The sequence below is a fragment of the Balaenoptera borealis genome (assembly GCF_965194805.1).
Source record: "Balaenoptera borealis genome assembly, chromosome: 15".
In the NCBI taxonomy this organism is placed as follows: domain Eukaryota; kingdom Metazoa; phylum Chordata; class Mammalia; order Artiodactyla; family Balaenopteridae; genus Balaenoptera; species Balaenoptera borealis.
The window spans coordinates 11,270,444-11,292,591 of NC_138871.1; the positions used below are offsets into that span (position 1 = coordinate 11,270,444).

At 35.3% G+C, this 22,148-nt stretch overlaps 1 protein-coding gene across 8 annotated transcripts in view; it reads right to left on the reverse strand.

Moving 5' to 3' along the window:
* ANAPC1 (anaphase promoting complex subunit 1) overlaps window positions 1-22,148 on the reverse strand; it is a 101,130-nt gene that overhangs the window by 35,579 nt on the left and 43,403 nt on the right. For 7 of the 8 annotated variants that reach the window (XR_014235082.1, XM_082357796.1, XM_082357794.1 and 4 more), the window contains exons 21-34: window positions 21,866-22,014; window positions 19,050-19,128; window positions 18,616-18,652; window positions 18,464-18,534; window positions 16,365-16,543; window positions 13,552-13,778; window positions 12,005-12,123; window positions 8,324-8,595; window positions 5,977-6,211; window positions 3,735-3,826; window positions 2,255-2,389; window positions 2,002-2,084; window positions 1,054-1,132; window positions 288-362 (exon numbers count right to left, since the gene is read on the reverse strand). Coding sequence is in view for 7 of the 8 variants with exons in the window: in XM_082357796.1 (XP_082213922.1) it covers window positions 288-362; window positions 1,054-1,132; window positions 2,002-2,084; window positions 2,255-2,389; window positions 3,735-3,826; window positions 5,977-6,211; window positions 8,324-8,595; window positions 12,005-12,123; window positions 13,552-13,778; window positions 16,365-16,543; window positions 18,464-18,534; window positions 18,616-18,652; window positions 19,050-19,128; window positions 21,866-22,014 (1,832 nt within the window). In the remaining variant the exon portion in view is untranslated. The remainder of the gene's footprint in view (window positions 1-287; window positions 363-1,053; window positions 1,133-2,001; window positions 2,085-2,254; window positions 2,390-3,734; window positions 3,827-5,976; window positions 6,212-8,323; window positions 8,596-12,004; window positions 12,124-13,551; window positions 13,779-16,364; window positions 16,544-18,463; window positions 18,535-18,615; window positions 18,653-19,049; window positions 19,129-21,865; window positions 22,015-22,148) is intronic. The other variant, XM_082357797.1, reaches the window with a different exon arrangement.

Sequence of the window (22,148 nt, forward strand, 5' to 3'; positions counted from 1 at the left end):
CCTTATTTAGGATAAAAATGTCAAAAATACTTTTTTAGAGTTCTTTGATACATTTAATTTTTAAAAATCACCATTTCTAGTGCTCTGTAACCGAAAAAGGAAGGCTGTGGTCTGTGCTCAGCATACAATCTTAAATGAAAGTTCTTATGTTCTCAAGAAATATAGTAATCATAACCATCACTATTGCCTTCAAAAGAAAAAGTATTTTATAGGGTTTTAGAAAATCCCACAGGAAATCATAATTTTATGTGATTAAAGATATAATAATATTTATTATACATACGTACTTGAGGAACGTTGCTATCAACCCACTTGGAATTTGGTAAAATATCATCCCACAAAATCAGGCATCGAGCAAGCGTCTTAAAAAATGCAATACAGAAAAATTAATTACAGCAGGCAAAGTTCATAGATTTTGTAACAATGATAATACTGTTAATAGAACATTTAAGAATTAGTTCCCAACTGATGAAAATTTTGAAAAACAAAGTATATAGTATCAACCTAAGCCACTCATTAAAATAAACTGAAGATTTACATTTATCTCAAAAAATCTCAAATTGACTTGATCATTTGGAGAGAAGTTTTTAAAACTTGCTCCATGGAAGAAAAATCATAACAAAAAGAATCATACATAGATCTGTCTACATAATTTAAAGCCTTTCATATGCTAAAAGCATAAACATTGTAGAAAAGGGAAAATCTGAATTGAATTTATGTCAAACAGTTACTGTAACTAATTATACCCTTAATAGTATTATTGCATTCTTAATAATAATGAAAGAATGTAAAATAAAGTAGTAATGAAGCCCCAGTGTCTTGTTACTTATTAGGAAGTTTTGAATAATAATGTGAAACGTTAAAATGTCACTCCAAGTATTATATAGCAAGGTGGTTGCCTTTCCTGGCAATTCCTACAGTTATATTTGGGAAATTTCAAAAGAACACTACCAATTATATATATACATGATGGATTAACAGTAAAGCTCCCTTGTGGAGACATTTTATAGACACCTCATGTTAACAAAAATTAAAAATTGCCAAGTACCATACCCTAAGTAAGAGAAATTCTGGCTTCACGAAGTCCAGCAAATACATGGTGTCGGGAGCTCGGAGCCAATCTGCAATGGATCTGTTGGTGGTGGATACCAGTAAGCGTTATTGCTCAAGTAGAGAATAAGATCATCAAGATCACAAGACAGATTTCAAGAATTTTCTTTCCACTCCAACCACTGTCCTATTTTTTCCCATAGTACTTCACCTCCTCCAACGTAATATTTAGTATGTATGTATGTCTTACTATAAGTTTCCTAAGGGCAGATATTTTTAGCTTTCTTTTGTTAAATGAAACATCTCCAGTGCCAAGAAATCAATGTCATATACTTTCATCCAAAAAGTAGATGAATAAACCTGTTTTTAACCACTTTGTTAATTTTCACTTTGTCTAAAAAAGGAATTTACAACATTGAAACATTTCTTTAATCTTAAAATGTTTTTTTAATTAAAAGACTTAAAACCCAACTTACTCTTCTATACAAAATGTAAAAGAATAAACACCAAACATCTACTTTCAAGTGTCAGCACTAGGGCTTGGGGAGGCAGAAGGAATAGCTATTAAGAAAGCTCTCGAACTAAGCAGAAACCATTTTCATGAATGGTAACCAGGAATATAATAATGCTAAGTACTTCTGATTTACCCAGGCCTCATAACAACAAGCAAAATTAATGAAAAGGAATTTAGACATTGTTTGATTGTCAGTGACATCAACTATAAAATAAAAGTGAATAGAAACTGGCAACTGTATTATCAAATATCATTAAAATAACCAAATGTATTATTTCTAGATAAAACTCTATATAACTTGTAGTATCTAAGAGCACTAAAATCAGGCTGATCTAGCACAGGAGAGGTAAACACAGTAAGATAATTTAGTTTTACTACTGAGGTCAGAAAGGAAGTCACATGGTCATGGCAAGGGATGGGGTGGGGAGATGCGGTACCTGTTGTTGGTTTTTAAGTAGATCATGGCCAAAGCGAGAGTGGCACCTGGACAAGTTACATCCACATTTATGGTATCTCCTTCCTATCAAAAGAAAAGTTTGTGTAAACGAGCTTTGAATTATTATAAAATTCTTCTGAATACTAGCCTATGCTTAAAATTAACATATTTACAAATGTTGGTATGAAAACTACTATTTTCAAATTAACTTCTTAGCTTCCAGAAGTTTGATCTGTTGCTTGATTTGGACTTACTTTGATTTGATAACTTGGAGATTTATGTTTCTCCCTGTGCATCCCTGCTTGAAAGCGCCTATGGCCTCCAACCATGTACTGATAAAGCTGCTCGGGCACATTGAGATCAGACATGCCTATCAAATTACTGCCGTGCTGTAAACAAAGTAACAGACAAGTGAAAGGAAATTTTACAGAATAAGATCCATAACACATACCCATAACAAAACAATAAACTAACTTCAAAGCCAGTCTTCTGGGTTTTTTATCAATTAAAATCTCATGAGTTAATACTCAGTCTATTAATAATTCACATTAAAAATTATAATACATACATGGGCAAGTTAATACTTTCATTTCATAAAATACATAAAGGCTTCAAAATACAGTTAACTGCATTAACTGCATTTAACAGTTAAAGAAAATATTAGGTAGGTAAATGAAACCTGAACTATGAACACCTGAATCCTTTCATCATTGTACCTATGAACTATTCCAGCAATAATAACCATAATAATAACTTACTGAACGCTTAACGCTCTTCCAGGCATGATTCTGCATGTTTAACATGGATTAACTTACTTAATATGACAATTCGATCAAATAGCTACTATTTTACAGGTGAGGAAAGGGCGGCACAAAGAGATTACGCCCAAGGTTACATAGCTAGTAAGGAGCAGCAGTGGATATAAAACAAGGCAGTCTGGTTCCACAGTCTATCGAGCTGCTTAACTACTAGAAAATACTGTAGTTAAATGATGTCAGGACTCACTGGTCAGGACCAGAATTCACGTCCCAATTCCCAGTATGATGCTTTTCCATTGTTTTATCTGCCTCTTTAGTTCATGTGTCAAATGTGAAGAGTCAAAAGCCTAAACGACAGTCGACTTTCTTTATATAATTCAGTTTCAGTATAATACTGTATTGGTGGTTCTTCAAAGGACCCACATTCCAGCTGACATAGTCATTTAATGTTTCTGGTAACCCTACACTACGTCTACTGGATGGGGTTAAAGACGGGGAGTCAGAATGATACTGCATTCTGTCACGAAGCAGCTGCTATTGTGGCAACGTTCTGGGATACCTAGTGAACACCAGGGCACCAAAAGAGAGTTCTGGTTTATCTCTAGTCCTACAGACTCTTAAGGCTCCCCATCATACACCCATTTTCACTTTTTTCTGTTTTCTTACTGAGTGAACTGTCATTTCTTCATCTTATGTCTTGAACACTTTTCGAGAAACTTCATTCCCTTAGTTCATTCATAAACACTTATATCTAAGCCAGGGGGGAAGAAACCTTAAAGCCCCATTCTTCACTACAATTTCCCTCCGTTCCCAAATCTGGCATTTTGAAAAATATCCAGAAAGAAGAAAGAGCTGAGAATCACAGTAAGTTAAGTCACAGTAAGGCAGAGTGGTATTCAGAGTAAAGTGTCAAGGCTACTTGTCTCAAGAAGCAGAATTTGTAACTGAAGCATCTGCAGGCACAGACTCTGCTTACCCCCAAGCAAACCATGCCCAGAGCCAAGCCAGCAGCCAAAGAGTAAGACTCTCTGTCCGTGCAGTATTCCATTTCAGGACCAGGGGGTCGTCCTATAAAACAGAAAGTAACACAGTTCAAACTGGCCTCTTAAAATCCTAACTCGTAAAAGTTTTAGAGTTAACTTTCTAGTAAGTTGCATAAGAACTATGGATTCAATATAACCCCACTCAGAAAGATCTGATGTTATCACAAATGGTGTCCACAACTATCAGTTTACCACAAAATAAACCCCAAACATGGTTCTTCTAATTTGCCAATTTGAAAGCAATCACTTTAAAATACTGTCAAACCTTGAGTTTTATAATAAAAAAAAAAAAAATTACTAAAAAGGGGGGAAAATTTTTTAAAGGGGAGGGATGCTCAAAAAAGCTTCAATTTGTAATTCTTTCCTTTTGTTCTTATTTTGTTAGCTTCAAATCTATTCATTAGATGTGGTGAAAACATGTTCAAATACTGATAAGGAACAGGAAGGACACTTCCTTTAAGTTTTTAAGAATGTTAAATATTATGCATCCAGACATTTATTTTGAATCTATATAATACTGAGCCTTACTATGATAGAATTTCTCTGCATTGATGCTCTAAGTTTGACTGGATGCAAAATTCATACTTTAAAAAGTACCCCCTAATTCTAACTCCACCCCTTTTAGGGCAGCAAAATGTATTATATATAAAAGACCCCTTCCACCAAAAAAAAGTTCACATTCCTGGAATTTCATCCCCAGGAAAAAAATTTTTTTAAAAAGAAAGAAAAATTATAAACAAGTAATCAGTGTAATGTTTATTGTTTAATTAGCAAAGAATTAAAAACCACCTAAAAGTCCTGAAAATAAGACAATGACTAGGCAATTTATAGAAAACCAACTCAATGAGCTATTCCACAATATAAAATTAATTTTAAAAGCCATTTATGACAATGATATATGAAAAGGGCAGTACAAAAACAGTATGTACATTCTGACTGTAATTATACAAAAGAGCATATGCATATGAATCCAGATGAAATCTTCTGTATACAATATGAAAGAGGTGTACTATGGCTGTGAGATATGTATAATGTTGGCACCATTAGATATCATTATGATATAGCCAAAGAATGTTAATTACACCTTGCAGATGAACAGGCTTTAAAAGCCAATCCTGAGTATCTTCTGAATAAGTGTTTCTCAGACCAATCACTTATGCTATTACATATTTTGCTGACAGGAAAATTTTAGTTCTGTGAATAATTTATTTCATCACTGTAGTTGACTACATTGTTGACTCCAATTCTTCACTGCCCTACAGTGCCAGTTATATACACATCCACACTCCTGACAGAGTTTCCTCTGTACCTGAATGTGCGACTGGCTTTGAACTAGGATCCTGGCTGGCACAATGTAAGCAAAGGCCTGAAATGCACTTCCATTATTTGGTTCTCCCTCTTGCCCTTCTGTCATCACCATAAAAGAAGCCTGGGTCCCAGAATAAGGCATTTGGAGCAGAGTCTGAGCAGCAGACCCACAGATCTACAGCCTGAAGCAGAGATGCCTGGGCAAATTTTGTGGCTATCCTGAAATATATGTAGAAAGATCCTGAATAGGATAGAACAAGACATGCAAGTATGTATCTAAATTACTGAACGCACCAATAATGTTAATAGCATTTCCATTTCTCTGAAAAAGATGACAACACGTAAGACACGTTTCCAAAAGATGTAGACTTAGGAGAAAACATAAAAAATGCCTTTTATCATGAACATACCCACCAGCATATAGAGGAAAGCCGGAGTCAATCACTTCCATTCTGTTAGAAGTGTTGTTGTCCAACAGAATAAACATTGTGCTCTTAGGGATCAAAACAATCAACTCTGAATTTTAAGTGTACACCATTGCTAGACATTGCCTGGCAAAGACAGAGCAGGATAAGCAACATGCTCACATGTGCTTAAGACCTTAGGCTACCTTGTTAAATGGGACCACTGGAGCTCAATAATGGGCTGGCCAAGAAGTATGCAGACCAATAACCTGCATAGTAACAGCAGCCTTGGAAAACATTACTTTGTAGTTGTTTTCTTTATTAGTATAGCTCATTCTATGCTCACAAAAGCTACTATTTTTTCCTTAACTTTTATAATCTTACTATTACTTTCATTTTTACTTTGGTTCCTGTGGAATGGTAAAAATACACTTACGAAACCACAGCACTATTAATGCCATACCTATTTCAGCCAACAAGACTTCTGCGGTATGCCTATGAGCTGTCCCTTGATAAACAAGGCCGATGCCAACCACTGCAGCCACTTGGACGTTGTGAGGAACATCAAGCTCTGTGGACGTTGGCGGCAGGAGAGCGGGAATGTGGATGCTAAGAAGCCGTGTAATCGACATATCCATGGTGCCTAGCTTAGCAGCAGAAACACCAAGGAGCAGTCCAATGCTTGTCATCTCATGACCCTAAGACAAAAAACAGAATGAGACTTAAGTCACTACCAAAACAAATATGTAGTTTTAAATAAAATACTGCCTGCCAGTACTGTGACAGGCACGGTGAGAAGCTCCGAGAATACACAAGCAAACTAAACAGGCAGGGTCCTTGTACTGATGAAGTTAGTGCCCTTGGGGAAGGGAAAGTGTTAAACTAAAAATATATATATTATTGAAAACTCATCAAATGAAAAAGTATAAAGATTATGAAAGAGTATTTTAACAGAGCCTACCTTAGGTTAGAAGGGACTGGAGAATTATTTAGAATCTTTAAAAAGTAAAATTTACAATAGAATGAGTACAAATTAGCCAGGCAAAGTGGCAAGAAGGGAGGGCACTCAAATTTAGAAAGTGAGAGAGAATGATGACAGGTGATGGAAAAACATGTAAATGACGCTGAGATGATTTTTAAAAAACCCTCACATTGATACTCAATTGACTACAAGGGTGCCAAGACAATTCAATGGGAAAAGAAGTTTTTTCAAAAAATGATGCTGTGATAACTATACAGCCACTTGCAAAAGAATGAAATTGGACCCCTTCCTGACATCATACATAAAAATTAACTTCAAGTAAGATGTAACTAAAAGCAAAAAAAGAACTCTTAGAAGAAAACATAGGTGTAAATCTATGTAATAGATATAAATCCAAGTGATCTTGGGCTAGGCAGTAACTTCTTAGATATGACATCAAATGCACAGTAACCAAAGAAAAAGTAGATGAACTGGACTTCATCAAAATTTAAAACTTTTGTGCTTCAAAGACACCATCAGAAAGTCAAAAGACAACACAATGGCAGAAAATTTCTGCAAATCATGTATCTGTTAATGGACTGGTATTCAGATTACATAAGGAACTCTTACAACTCAACAACAAAGACAGCCAATTAGAAAATAATCAAAGGATTTGAATAGACATTTCTCCAAAGATGACATACAAATGACCAATGAGCACATGTAAAGATGTTCAATATCATTAGCCATCAGGGAAATAAATGCAAATCAAAATCACACTGAGATATTACTTCACACCTACTAGGATGACTATAATTAAAAAGACAGATAATAACAAGTGTTGGCAAGAGTGCAGAGAAATTGGAACCCTTATGTATTGCTGGTGGGATTACAAAATGGTGCAGCCACTCTGGAAAACAATTTGGTAGTTCTTCAAACTTTAAAACAAAGAGATACCATATGACACAGCAATTCCACTCCTAGGAATATACCCAAGAGAAATGAAAACATTCATCCACACAAAAATGTGTATATAAATGTTCATAGTAGCATTATTCATAATAGTCAAAAAGTAGTAATAACTCAAGTATCCATCAACTGATGAATGGAAAAATAAAATACGGTATATCCATACAATGAATATCTATTCAGCAATGAAAAGGAATGAAGTGCTAATACATGGTACAACATAGACAAACCTTGAAAACATTACAGTAAGCAAAAGAAGCCAGTCATAAAAGACCATATATTGTTTGGTTCCATTTATATGAAATGTCCATAGTAGGCAAATCCATAGAGACAGCAAGTAGATTAGCAGTTTGCCAGGGGCTGGAGGGAAAGGGGAACAGAGAGCGACTGCTACGAGGTAGGGGGTTCCTTCATGGGGTGATGAAGATGTTCTAAAATTAACAGTGGTAATGGATGCACAACTCCGTGAATATAATCAAAACCACTGAATTGTGTACTTCGTATGGGTGAACTTCTTTGGCATAGAAGTGGAAAAGTTTATGCCAAGAGAAAGAGTTTGGTCTGCCAAGGAGCTAATACAATCAGTCTCTATGGCTGGAGCATAGGGAGTAAGGAAAAGAGAAGCACAAAGTAAGGCTGGGCAAGTGAGTAGGATCACACAGGCTCCTAGAATGTACATTAAGAGCAATGGAAGATCACTGAACAGTTTGACCAGGGAAGGGATATATTCCGATTTACACTTTAGAAAGATTTCTCTGCCTGCTATGAGAAGAATGCACTTAGAGGTACAAGATTGAAGAAGAGCAAACAGAACAACTAGGAGCTGCTGTAATAGCCCAGGGGAGGCACAATGCCAGCAGCTGGCAGCACGAGTTCCCACCTTGGTCAGGTAGTCATGGATGTTGAGAGTAGCCAGCTTGGTAAGGTGCCCGTTCAGACCCAGGGCCATGAGGAAGCCAGCATACTCATTGGCTAACTCGGCGTGCTTGGGCTTATTGTAGACAATCCAGGCTGAGTCGATCTGGGAGGCAGGGGCTATCTTCAGGCCGGCAGCCACGCCGTTATGGAAGCTGGCCCAGCTGGTCATGTTGGGAGGCACATCGATGTTGCCACTGTTCAGGTCTACCGTTGTGTTCCGAGGGGGTGCCCGCCCTATTCAGGCAAACAAAATTTAAAACTGAGAGAACAAAAATTCAGAAACCAAAATTGTTACATTTAGATTCTCTGAGAACAGAGATCACTTTTCTACATTCAATACCCTTAACCCCATAATACCTGGAATGATGTTAGGTTACTACGCATACTTAAAGTTTTATACATGTGAGTCAAACTTGATGCAAGGTGGAAAAACCTTAACTGTATAAAATAATTCACTGTCCTTTCTGCTAAAATATATGGGACTATAATAAGATAACTGATACCAATTTAACTGTGTACAGATCTGATTAGGATACCCACTGCTTTGAAATCTTTCTTTCAAACAGCAGGAAGCTCACTGAAAAATAAAACGAAAATTAACATCACAAACTACATGAATAATAATTCCAACATGTGATTGACAACAATGATGTTAATTTCAAATGTGCCATCCCATCTTTTTCTCTGGACGTTACGGAAAAATGATATTTTTAAAAAAGACAAGGAGCTTTATAAATTTGCTCCATCTCTTATCTATACATCTCTCTATATGATATAGAAATCTAACTACAAGCTATTGGTAAAAATGCCAAACTGCATTCAAAGATACCTATATAAAAAACATTTTATACACTTGAGTTACCCAGTGAACCATAAAAGAGTATTCACTAAATTTAAATTTGTGGTCAACTTATTTAAGAACAGTATAAATCAAATGTTCATGATGCTATGTTCTCTTTGAATGCCTTTTCTTGAGTGTTTTGACTACACGGTGTACCTGCAAATACTGAATTATCTCTATATTTTTAATATTCTGTATTAGCTCAAGTCATGGATGAATATTTAAAATAAATATTCTAAATACAGTAAATCCCTTACATACGAACCTTCAAATTGCTAACTTTCAAAGATGCAAATGTGCGTTTGCGTGTCCAATCACATAAGTTAGTTCACGCGTCTGGTGTACGCTGTCACATGTGTGCATCCTCTACAAGTGGTTGTGCTTCTGTGTACTTTACTGTACGGTACTGTGTAGAGTACAGTAGTACAGTATCTTTATTTCAAGCCCAGGATGTCCAGAAGCAAGCATAAAAGCAGCGGTGATGTAGCTGGTACAGTGTAGCCAATTGTGTTAGTTGGGTACCTAGGCTAACTCTGTTGGACTTACGAACAAATTGGACTTATGAACGTGTTCTCGGAGCTGAACTCGTTCATATGTAGGGGACTTACTGTATTGCATAAAGTTATACAGTTTGCTAGAGGTTTGAAAATATGGTTTTAAAGGAGTTCTGAAAGTTATGTAAATTTTAATTAGATGCACAGTGTCTTGTTTGTAGTCTATATACACATACACACACATACACAGACACAAGCATAAAATAAAATATATTTGTATTTACCACTTGCTTTTTGTACCTAAGAGCTAACTCAAATGCTGGTCTGTGATAGCACCACACTGGTGACAAGTTCATGAGTTATACTTTTACTTTCTCAAAAAGGGCAGAGAGATTAATAATGAAAAAGCAAGTAAAATTTCTAAAACAACAATTCAACATATGCATAAGACATAATATTTATACACAAGAGAAAATAAAAGGCAAAGGGTAAAGCAAATTTTCTTCAATAAGAATAATTACATACAAAAGCACAACAGGCCAAACCAGTGTCAGTTAAGGAACTATTTCAAGTGAACATTTTTTTCCTAAATGAATTTATTATTAAAATAAGATCATCTTTTTTTTGGAGGGGGGGGTGCTGGTCTGGGAGGGCGTCCTACCAGAATGACTAAAAGAATAAAACTTTGCATCAATGTCATAAATACATTTTAAATCATGCAAATTTAAACGCATTCAGAAAAAAAAGAGACAATGATTCATGCATTTACTTTTTTAACATCCACCCAAGCGTTACCGCCCAGATTTAATACATTTTAACATTTGCCAATTTTGCATGAGATTTTCTTTTTAACCCAAACCTTTTATATGAAAACACTCAGTTAAAAGACTAATAAAATGAACACCTATACACAGCACCCTCCATCAAGATTCACTAATTGTTCTGATTCTGCCATCGCTGTTTTATCTCTAAGAGAGAGAACAATTAAAATACTGAAGGTAACTCTGTTTGCTTGTCTGTCAGTGAGATTATGGCTCCAGAAAAGGTGTGATATAGGATACGGGAATGTGTTCTTCACTAGCCGATCTCATTTTCTGCATGCTGCTAAAAACACAAGCTCTTTACAAATCTCAGTGGGACCCTGGGTTTTTTAATTATGTAACAAAATATGGTGGAATGGTATTTGCATATACTATATCCTATACACTACTGTATGTATCATACATGCGTTTTGTACGGGTCACATATACTATATACTTTAAGGGATTTTCAATAACAATTTCAACTGTATACAACTGTCACATTTAGTATACATTCAAATCAGATCAGGTGGACGTGCACTATAAAACCCATTATAATCAGTAACGCTGGGAAATAAGTACCCTTATATCTGGCAGAAGTAAAAACTCATGTAACCAACCAGAAAGGAAATTTGACAAAATGTTACATCAGTCTTAAAATCTTGCTTCCCTAGGAGTTCTATCTAAGCAATTATCCTAAATAAATAAGATAAATATAACCCAACAATACCTTTGTAATGGCAAAAAACAATAATTTCCAAAAATACCAGGTGGTTTATATAAACTATATTCCATTAAGCGAAATATTCTGGAGCAAATAAAAATGAAGTTGTTGATTAAAAATGTGTATAAAGTACATATACGTAATTGTACACATAAATATGCTAGATATAAAAGGATGCTCACTCACTATACAGTAAATTTTTTAAAACAATTTCTAAAACAGGTTTAAATTTTCTGATAAACAAATATAAAATTATAAAATGGAGAAATAAAATTGGGAAACAAATAAACCAAAGTGTTATTTAACACTAGTGAACTCTTAACAAGTTGGGACTACTATGAGTGACCATTTTTTCTTTTTGCTTAGTATATTTTCTTGTTTTTGTACAAGCATCATCTATTCATACTAAGACATAACAAGATATTTTAAGACTAAATATTTTTACATATTGACTTTAAGATTATTTAAAGTTCAATAATCTCACCATTCAATAGTATCTTTCTAAACCTCCCCAAGTGCCTTTTTATATCTTGAAATGGTCTCATTAAAAACAAAATTTAGTAATGGGCTATATTCTACTTCCCTCAATGTTTAATTTGATTTGCTATTTGAGCTTTGATAACCATTACAGTAGCTATTAACAATAATCACTACAGTAGCTATTAACAATATTTAAAATCACAGGGGATAGAGCATTTCTTTGGTTTTAACTACAATGATTCTAAAGAACTCCACTAAACATATACCCATTTTCCTTTCTCATTGAGCCCAGAATTTAACATACCAGTCAAATTCAACTTAGGGATAGGCAATGGCTCCGTTGGAACAGGATGGTATGAAAACAAGGTAAACATTCCCCGTCCTACTGGAAGAGCCATAGTTCGCTGACACAACTGGAGCAATCTATAATTAAAATTAAAACCAACATGTGAAAAAATTTTAAACAAAAAAAACTGGAATGTAATCTGTAGGCAAGTATTTCAAAAGCAGCAGTGCGGTGCAAGATGAAGCCACATCAAAGTAAATCCATACAAAGTCTTGAGTGAGTCATCTAAACACGGTTGTTCTCATTGTAATACTCTTACTCCCATCAGAAACTCTAAAGGGGAGACACATTTCTTTCTTCTGTTTCATATTTGCTTTGAATTAAAACCAGCTGTTCTATAAACCAAGCCAACTCTCCTTAAGTATTCAAAAAGTAAAACCTATAATTCTACTCTAAACGATGCTAACCCTCTCGGAGGAAAATATTGTATTTGTTGGGTTTCCTCATTGTGCTGTTATCAGTTTAGCTGGAATCCTCCTCTCATCCTTTTTGTGAATACAGCCCAAGTGCCACCTCCATGGCCTGCACACAAGGTAAAAAAAGGAAGTCCCTATTTTGGAGGTCAGTGGATTTCATGGTGTCTCCAGGGAACACAGAAGGAGTTTCATTTACTTGATGGTGAGGACTTATAGGACTAATAGTACTATATGTCAACTATGTTCAAGGTTAAAATGGCTTCTACAGGCTATACTTTGAAACTAATACACTACTTTTTAATTTGTTTCTACGTTAAAATAAATGGCATCAAACAGAAACTGTGGAAGTAGGGGCATTCATAACCAGGAAACACTTAACACAAGTTATATCTGAAGACACAGAAATATCCCTCCTCCTTCTGAGGCTAACTAGAGGCTGAAATTCTCTCTGCAGACAAAGTTATTCACAAGCACCCTCTCTCCCTAACTGTAAATATATATAGCTGCTTTTCTAGTTCATTGGTGAGGAAAATTTTGCTGTCCTAAGATTCTTTGGGAACACTGCCCCACATTAATTTAAAATCAGGCAAATTTAGAATCAGGCCAGCAGACTACATTCCATAACATGTTTAGCAGAAACATTATACATAATCCACAAAATTATAATAGTGAAAACAAAAACAGTATATCCCCCCCTTCCATTTAAGATGCCACTGATTTTAAGATGCAGCACTATTTCAGGAGGTACTAAAAAAGAAAAAACACTGCCATTTAAACCATAACACCTACAAACACCTACAGACTGAAAGACATAATCTGATTTCAGAAACAGTAAAAGGTACAAAAAAAAAAAATCAGCATCATAGAATCAATGAACTCTGATAATAATCGCTAGCTGCATTGAGCTTTACTATGTACCGGGCAGTGTTCTAAGCACCGTGTAGAAATGACCCACTTGATTCCCAGAGAAACTCTGTGAGGTGTGAATGCTACAGTCATGCCTATTCTTACAGTTGAACAAAATGAGGCAGTACTTAATTTTTTATTTAAATTTTTACTTAAATTACAGCAGTTAATGTTTTCCTTTACCTGTTCTCCTTTTCCTCAATGAACTCGTGGTCACTGAGTTCTGGGTACTGCACCACATTGACGCGGACAGGATGCGCACTCTGAAGAAGCCTTCGCACATCCTGCACCCGTAAGTCTTCACTCCATATTAGCGACATCACCTCCTGATTCATGTCATTCATGCCATCATCTTCCTCCTCAGTTTCTGTTCCTGAAGGAACATCTGATGAGAGCACCTGAGTAACAGACTAGGTTGTAAAACTAATTTAAAAACCAGCCAACACACACTTACTGAACATGAGGATACACAGGATGAGGTACCAAGTCTACATCAGTGCAGAGAAAAAATATATTCCAAAGCAGGGCTGGATTGGGTTCCCAATACATACTGGGACTCTAACCTAAAAATCTTTGTTTTTTTTAATTGATTAATTTTTATTTATTTATTTATTTATTTATTTTTGGCTGTGTTGGGTCTTCGTTTCTGTGCGAGGGCTTTCTCTAGTTGCGGCAAGCGGGGGCCACTCTTCAGCGCGGTGCGCGGGCCTCTCACTATCACGGCCTCTCTTGTCGCGGAGCACAGGCTCCAGACGCACAGGCTCAGTAGTTGTGGCTCACGGGCCTAGTTGCTCCGCAGCATGTGGGATCTTCCCAGACCAGGGCTTGAACCCATGTCCCCTGCATTGGCAGGCAGATTCTCAACCACTGCGCCACCAGGGAAGCCCCAAAATCTTTTTTTTTTTTAAGTATAATTATATTGCCCACTTGGAAACATTCTTTACTGAGCCAAGGGGAAAGCTTTCAACTTACGACAACAGTCGGAAGGCTGATTCCATTGAAAGATATATTCTAAATAAATTGTAAAAATCTAACTATATCCTAAATATTCCGAAAAGGACACAAATTACTGCAAACAGAATATTAACCCCACGCACTAAAGAACCAACACCAATTTAAATACTGTCTTTAGTTAATAGAAGCAGAAGAAAACAACCTGGAAGGATATAAACCAAGGGCTGGAGGAGGTCAGACAACACTTTCTCACTTCCGTACTTTAAATAGAATAAATCATGGTTGGTTTTCACTTTTTTTTTTCCTAAGTATGTTCCAACTATATTTCTTAAAAGAAAGGGATTAAATGAAGCAAAACAAGTGAGGAGAGTTAATTCCTTGCTTATCATTCTGTCCTCATAAGCTCAGCATGTACTTTACTGTGAGCCTTCCCAGTCCAAATAATTCAGTCAGACTTTAAGATAGATGTTAATAGCAGAAATCTCATTTTCTCTCAGAGTTTCAACTCCTTTCACAAAAGATTAACTCCTAGGTGAAATGCTGAAGTTTTGCAACATTTAATGTGGAAGCGACATTAGCCTGAAAAAAGAATAAAGGTAGATATGACTAGATAATCAGTCTGACTTTAGTTGATAAAAATTTATTATAATTCCTATGAAATACCTAATTTTAAAAGAAACTACATTCTAATAGGTGAGTTAGCAGTAAGATATAGACCCAAATAGCTGATAAATTTGAGACGAGTTATAAAATGTAACCTCAAATAACTGAACAAATTGAATTTAGCCAGAATTACTTAAAATGACTTATAAATATAGATGAATAATTATCAATACCATTTGGCTTTAGTGCTAATGATGTTCTCATTCACAGTAAGAAAAGAGGTCTAAATGCTAAAGACTTATCTTGGTCAAGGTAAAGATAACCATATTATTAGCAAAAAAAATTTGGTTTTCTGTTTAAAACAAGACAAATGCTAATTCAACTAAGAGTTGTTATTTCAGTGCAGATTAAAAGACAGATGTGCTGGTACAACCCTGCTGGAGATGGGATCCCCCATGGAAACTGCTTCTGTCACAGATTCATTATAAAACTCTGATGTTGGGAATAAATTTTGGTAACAGTCCCTGAAGAAGCGTTAATAGCCTAAGATCTAATGTGGATTATGAACAGTTACAGTGTATTGATTATTATGTGTTGGTTCAAAGGTTAATAAGAGATGAGCCAAATCTGCACTGTTTTCTCAGAGACATAAAGGACCAAAGTCACCAGGGGTGGAATAACCATCCCTGAATCCTCCTTGATCCTTAGAGTAAATGCAGTGCTACCATTTTTTTTTTTTAAGTTAACTGGAGTTCTAGAAGAAGTTTTAAAAGTTCCATTTTTAAGTTTTAAAAGAGGCTGATTTTTTAAAAAAAGGAGGATAACGATATATTTCACTTTCTATTTGTAGGGTCTTAGAACCCATTCTTAAAAAAACAGATTTGAACATTGATGGAGGGCACTGTTTGAGGAGGGATAACATTAAGACAGCTTCTAAACAACTTTAGTGCCCCCCTGCAAAAAAATCTTTTTCCCGGGGCTTCAGTTTTATGTGATTAAAGATATATTTACACCTATGTAAAAGGTTAAATTTAAGAAATGTAACACATCAAAAAGGTATGAAGGAGAAAATAGTTATAATTTATTCAAATTCAGGACATTATGTGCTCTCCCTATTTCCACATAATAATTACAAAGTAGTTAATTACTAACATGGGACAAGTAGGGAATCAGTCATGGTAGTGGCTCTACTGACTCGGCACTTGTCCCGACTCAAGGCACAGAAAGGTTCAGGCAAAACAGAGCACTCACAAAATCTGTTCCCATGTTCGATTTACAATTAATAAGATTTGTCCAATTTTAAACCGTATCTAGCATCTAATATAAAAGATAATCTGATATATACACTTGCAAAAAGACTTCAAGGAAAATGGAGAACATTTCTACTCTGATTTTATTGAGGCTAAATCTGAATATGGACTTTCCATACTGATACTCACAGATTTCCCTTTGGGCAAGTTTCCTTCACAGGCCTGCTTGGAAAGATCCTGACGCCCAATCAAGAGGCAAACAGCTTCTGGCCAGTCTGAAGCGGGCTGCTCCCGACAGTGATAAATCGCATCTCTGATGGGAAGAGCAACTCCAAAGGGAAGAGTTTCCAAGTCTCTTAAAGCGAAACCTTGTGGTGAAAGCGAGGGAGAAAATTTTTCACTTAGACTTACCACTGTCCCAATTATTCTCTGAGTGAAGTTAGTAAACTCTATCCTAACAAATAAGCAAGAAACTGATTTTATTCATCTTACTACCAGACCAGTGTCTTGACCTCAGGGATTAGTATAAAAGTTTTGTTTTAAACAAAAAATTCCTAAAAACTTTAGGAAAAAGACAAACAATCCAATAGGAAAAACACAAAGGACAAAAAGACATTTCCCTGAGAGGAAACACAAATGGTCGATAAACATATGAAAAGATGCTCTACCCAATGAGTGATCAGGGAAATGCAAATGAAAACCACTAGAAAATAAAATTTCACACTCATTTGACAGACACATATTAAAGTCAATCGATACCAAGCGTTGGTAACCATGTAGAGCAACAGTAATTCTCTTCCACAGCCAGTGGTGGTGTATACGGGTCCAACCACTTTGGAAAACATTCAGCCTGTAGAGTTAGGTCCACCCCCATCAACAGACATACAGAAAGTTGTGCACATGGCACCAGGACATAAGCATTAAAATATTCATTAGTAATGTTTCATTATGGCAAAAAAGGGAAGGGAGGAAAGAGCCCAATTGCTACCATCAATAGAATGGATAAATAAGTTGTGATATAGTCAAGCAGTAGATCATACAGCAGTGAAAATGAATGATCTTCTGCTACATGAGTCAACATGGATGAATCTTTAAATAATAATATTGAGTGAAGAAAATAAGATAGTAAAAAAACATGTTTATATTTATATCTATTTACATAAAGTTAAAAAACATACAACACTAAGCGATATATGAAGTGATAAAACTCAAAAAAAATTGATAGAAGGTAATACAAAATTTAGGCAGGGTACTGTACAGGTACTTTACCTCTAGCGATGGGTGTATGAAAAAAGGATGTCATGCAGGAGCAGAGCCACAGGGCTTTCTACCACACTGGCCACGTTTTATTTCTAATGGTGGGTCACCAGGACATCAATGTTCATTTTATTATTATTCTCTAAATACATTTTATACACTCTCGTATGTATACCGTATTTCATTTAAAAAAAACTTCAAATCCTCAGGTTAATTAATTTCTTCTGTAATAATTTTCTAAATTTTATAATATTATACATTATTTATTAATATAGAAAGTTGATTAATTATTGAGGTAAAAAATGTTACCTTATTTGAGAATAACACTTTTATTAAATACTATGTAATATACAAATGAATAGAACTCATATTTTTCAGCATAAGTATCTCATCTGTAATACTATATGACAATTATTGGAAATGTCAAGGAAGCATGCAAAAAAGAACAGTGGAAAACTAAGTCATTTAGAACATTCTTTAAATAAGAATTCAGAAACATCCTGTAATATTCATTAAAGCATTACTTTCTAACATACTACTCTATAACATTCTCATTTTTTACATTTTCATATCAGTAATTTTTTAAAAAATTTTAGTTCATTTTTATAGGAAATTTTAGTATTTTACTCAGCTTAAAACCTAAAGGCACAGGCTTAGGAAGAGAGAATAAACTCTTTTCCTTCCTTTCCCTTGTCCCAGGTGAATCTGCCTCTTGGTGCATAAAATCCCTGGCCTGTATCATTCAAAAGCATACCCTGAAATATTTACACATTACTTTTAGATTTTGCCAGAAATACTCATTTCTGATAGCCCAGATATTACTATAGGGAAGCTGTGAGACTGTCAGGGAAAGGAAGGGTGGCTTGACGGGCCATGATCTCGATCCTGTGGGATCCTTCTGTAGAGCGAGAGGCCCTCCCTTCTCACGCCTTCCAGCTCTAGTGAGCTCTGAGGACGCTGGGCCTACTTAGGAAGGAGAGTCCAGGGAAAGGATTTCAAAGACACGTGAAAAGTAACAAAGACCACCTTACCTACATTAGTCATCCAGACGACTAATCTCTCAGCTAGATTAGAAACTGATGTAGAATGCCTGAAACTAAACCTATAAAAGAACAAACATGAAGTTATTAAACATGAAGTTATTAAACAGACTGTGTAAAAGCACAATCTGAATAAAAGTCACCTGTTCTCCTCTTGTTCTGCTTGTGACTTCTGTGGGGCTAAAACAAAACGAAACTTTATTTTGATAGTTATCCTGGTAAAGAAAACACATAACATGTAGAAAACATTTGCAAATAAAAATTCATTAATAAACAACTGCTAAAAAATAATAAGCAGTACTCTGGCAGGCTGGAAAGTATAATCATTTCCCTGGGGCTAAAACAGTCCTTTTTAGGCACACTGAAAATGTAAAATTTGTTAGATTTTAAGCAAACTTGGTCTCTAAAAGCCAGATGTGGACTCCAGACTAAAACGGTGCAATTATGTCACCTCTAAAATGAAGCAAGACATGGCCTCTAAAGTACACTTAGAAGATTTTTAATTTTTTTTATTTCAACTCTGATATCAACATCTATAAAAATTTGTTTGGGGAAGCTTAACATTAGACTGACTTACCTATACTTATTCTGGATAAATACTGTGAGGATTCATCAGAAACAGAACTTTCATCACCAAGTATGTAGAGTGCAATACTCTGCATAAGGAGAAAGTTAACATTATTTTTTAAACTATCGGGGCATAATTACATATAGGAAAATTCACCCACTTTAAATGTACAGCTCTGTGTTTTGACAAATGTTATACAATCGTATAACCACTACCACAGTCACGATACAGAATGCCTGCATCACACCAAAAAGTTCCCTGGTGCCCCTTGGAGTCAATCCACTCCCTCCCCTACACCGAGCAGTGGAAACAACGCATCTTTTTTCTCTCCCTAAATTCTGCCTACTCTACAATGTCATGCAAATGGAGTCATAGAACATGTAGTCTTCTGTGCCCTACTTCTTTAACTCAGCACTCCTTTGAGATTCATCCACGTTACTGCATGTATCAGTAGTTTGTTTCTTTTTACTGCTGACGAGTATTCCATCATACAGATTCACCAACCTTTGTTTATCTACTTATACACTGATTGACATTTGGGTCATTTTTGGTGAGGTACACCCTAACTCTCTAACCCTCTAGGCCTAACTCTTCTTTGCTTCAGCCTTCAAAGTTCTCGTTTGAATACTTGCTACTACCACTAAGATCTACCCTGCAGCTTTTTTTTTTTTTTTTCTGAAACAAAGTGGCAGCATGATCTTATTAAAATTTCAGCACAATGCTGGAGGATCTTCAAGTCCTACATTCTAAACCAATACAAGCACTGCAAATGATATATTCCTAAAGCTAGCTGACATCATATCTAACAAAGATATAATATGAATATCTACAAATTGACTACTGTTATTTAAGTTGGAGGCTGAACAACTCTGGCTTATCCATATTTCTCTAACTCCTTTTTGGGTAGATATAACACTGAGTCTAACCCATTTCAGCAGAGTTGGACAGGACCAATATATTTGGTGATTTCACCTGAATGTTTCCACACAAGCAGCAAGGAATGAAAAAGTTCTGGAATTAAGCTGCTCTTAATACATTGTGAATGTATTTAATGCCACTGAATTATACACTTAAAAGTAGTTAAAATAATAAATATTATGTATATTTTATCAGCATTTTTTTAAAAAAAAAGCAGAATTACCATTCTGCGTATCAATTTCAGAGCCACAGGGGGTTCTGAAGCCTTTCTCAACATGAAGCAAAACAGAATGCAGAGTAAAGGAAAAGATGGGTGGGGAGCAAGGACATTCATATACTCCAGTGACATTTGGGAGAGGAGACAAAAGATCTGGTTCTCCTCTAAGGCTGGGAAGACTCCATCTCCAGAAAGGTCCACAAAAGACCTGTAGGCAGGCTACTCCAGTAGGGGGACCAAGAGAAAGGACTGTGAAGGAACTCACCTTTGCCAACACCCTCTGGTTCTATTTGAAGGTCTGATCTTGGATTAACTATGTATTAACAAAATGAATTAATTTTTAAAAATAAAAATTATTTTATTTTTAAAAATTCAAGTAGGATTTTTTGTAGCTATGGACAAGCTGATTATAAAGTTTAAATGAAAAGGCAAAGGAATTTAAATAGCTAAAACAATTTTGAAAAAGAAAAGTAATGGAAGGAAAAGTCATACTAACCAATTTTAAGACTTACTATAAAGCTACAGTAATCAAGAGTGTGTAGACCACAACACAGATCAATGGACCAGAATAAAAAGTCTAGAAACAGACCCACAAGAATGTGGTCAACTGATTTGTAACAAAAGTGCAAAAGAGAAAGAACAGTGCTTTCAACAAATGCTGTTAAAAGAACTGACCATCCAAATGGAATAAAAATCTCAACATAAACCTCACATCTTATAAAAATTAACAAAATGGATCATAGATCTAAATGTAAAACATAAAACTGTAAAACTTCTAGAAGAAAACTGGAGAAAATCCTTGTGACCTAAACAATGAATTTATAGACATGACACCAAAAGCACGATCCATAAAAGAAAAAACTGGATAAACTGGCTTCATCAAAATTAAACATTTTTGCTTCACAAAGGAAACATTAAGAGAACAACGGAACATGACAAACTACAGGAGAGAATACTTGAAATCCATATATCTGACAAAACCTCATATCTAGGAATACTCAAAATATCACTAGCCATTAAGAAAATGCAAATTAAAACCACAATGAGATATCACTACACATCTATCAGAATGACAAAAATTACAAATCATGACAATACCAAACACTGAGCAGGATACAGGGAAATTAGAACTCTCACACATTGATGGTGGAAATGTAAAATGGTACATATACTCTGAAAAACAGTTTACAGTTTCCTAAATATAAATATATTAATCTTAAATATATACCTACTATATGGCCATCAATCACACCTCTGGGTACCTACCCTAGAGAAATGAAAACTTTTGTTCATACAAAAAACCTGGACATGAATGTTTACAGCAATTGTATTCATAATTGCTAACAACTAGAGTCAACCCAAATATCTTCAATGGATGAATGGATAAACCAATGTGATATATCCACACAATGTATAGCTGGCACTCAGCAATTAAGTGCAACGAACTGCTGATACAGCAACACTTGGATGAATCTCAAAAGCATGAGGGAATTTTCTGAGGGGGGTGATGGAACTGTTCTGAATCCTAATTATGGTGGTGATTACATGAACTCTACATTTGTTGAAATCCTCAGAGCTATACACAAAATGAAAAAAAAAAGTTAATTTAACTGTATGATAATTTAAAAAATTATACTCAAAGAGAAAAAGAAAAAAAACAAACAAGTTCAGCAACACTTTGAATACATACCAAGACTACAAGTCTGCTTCTTTCACAGATGACGGGGAGGTAAGGATAGGGTGGCATTCCTTCACCCTTCAGACAAGAACTCACCCACTGATAAATACTTGGTGGCTCAGAAGTAAAAAATGATGGATGATGCATAAATCCTGTTTGTCCTTTAAAATCAGATAAATTTTATAAAGATACATTAATACAATACTATTTTATTCTAAAGGAAAAATAATCAACAATACCTATCATTTGAAAACAATCAGAATAACCTTTTTCCATAGTCTCCAAAATGCTTCAT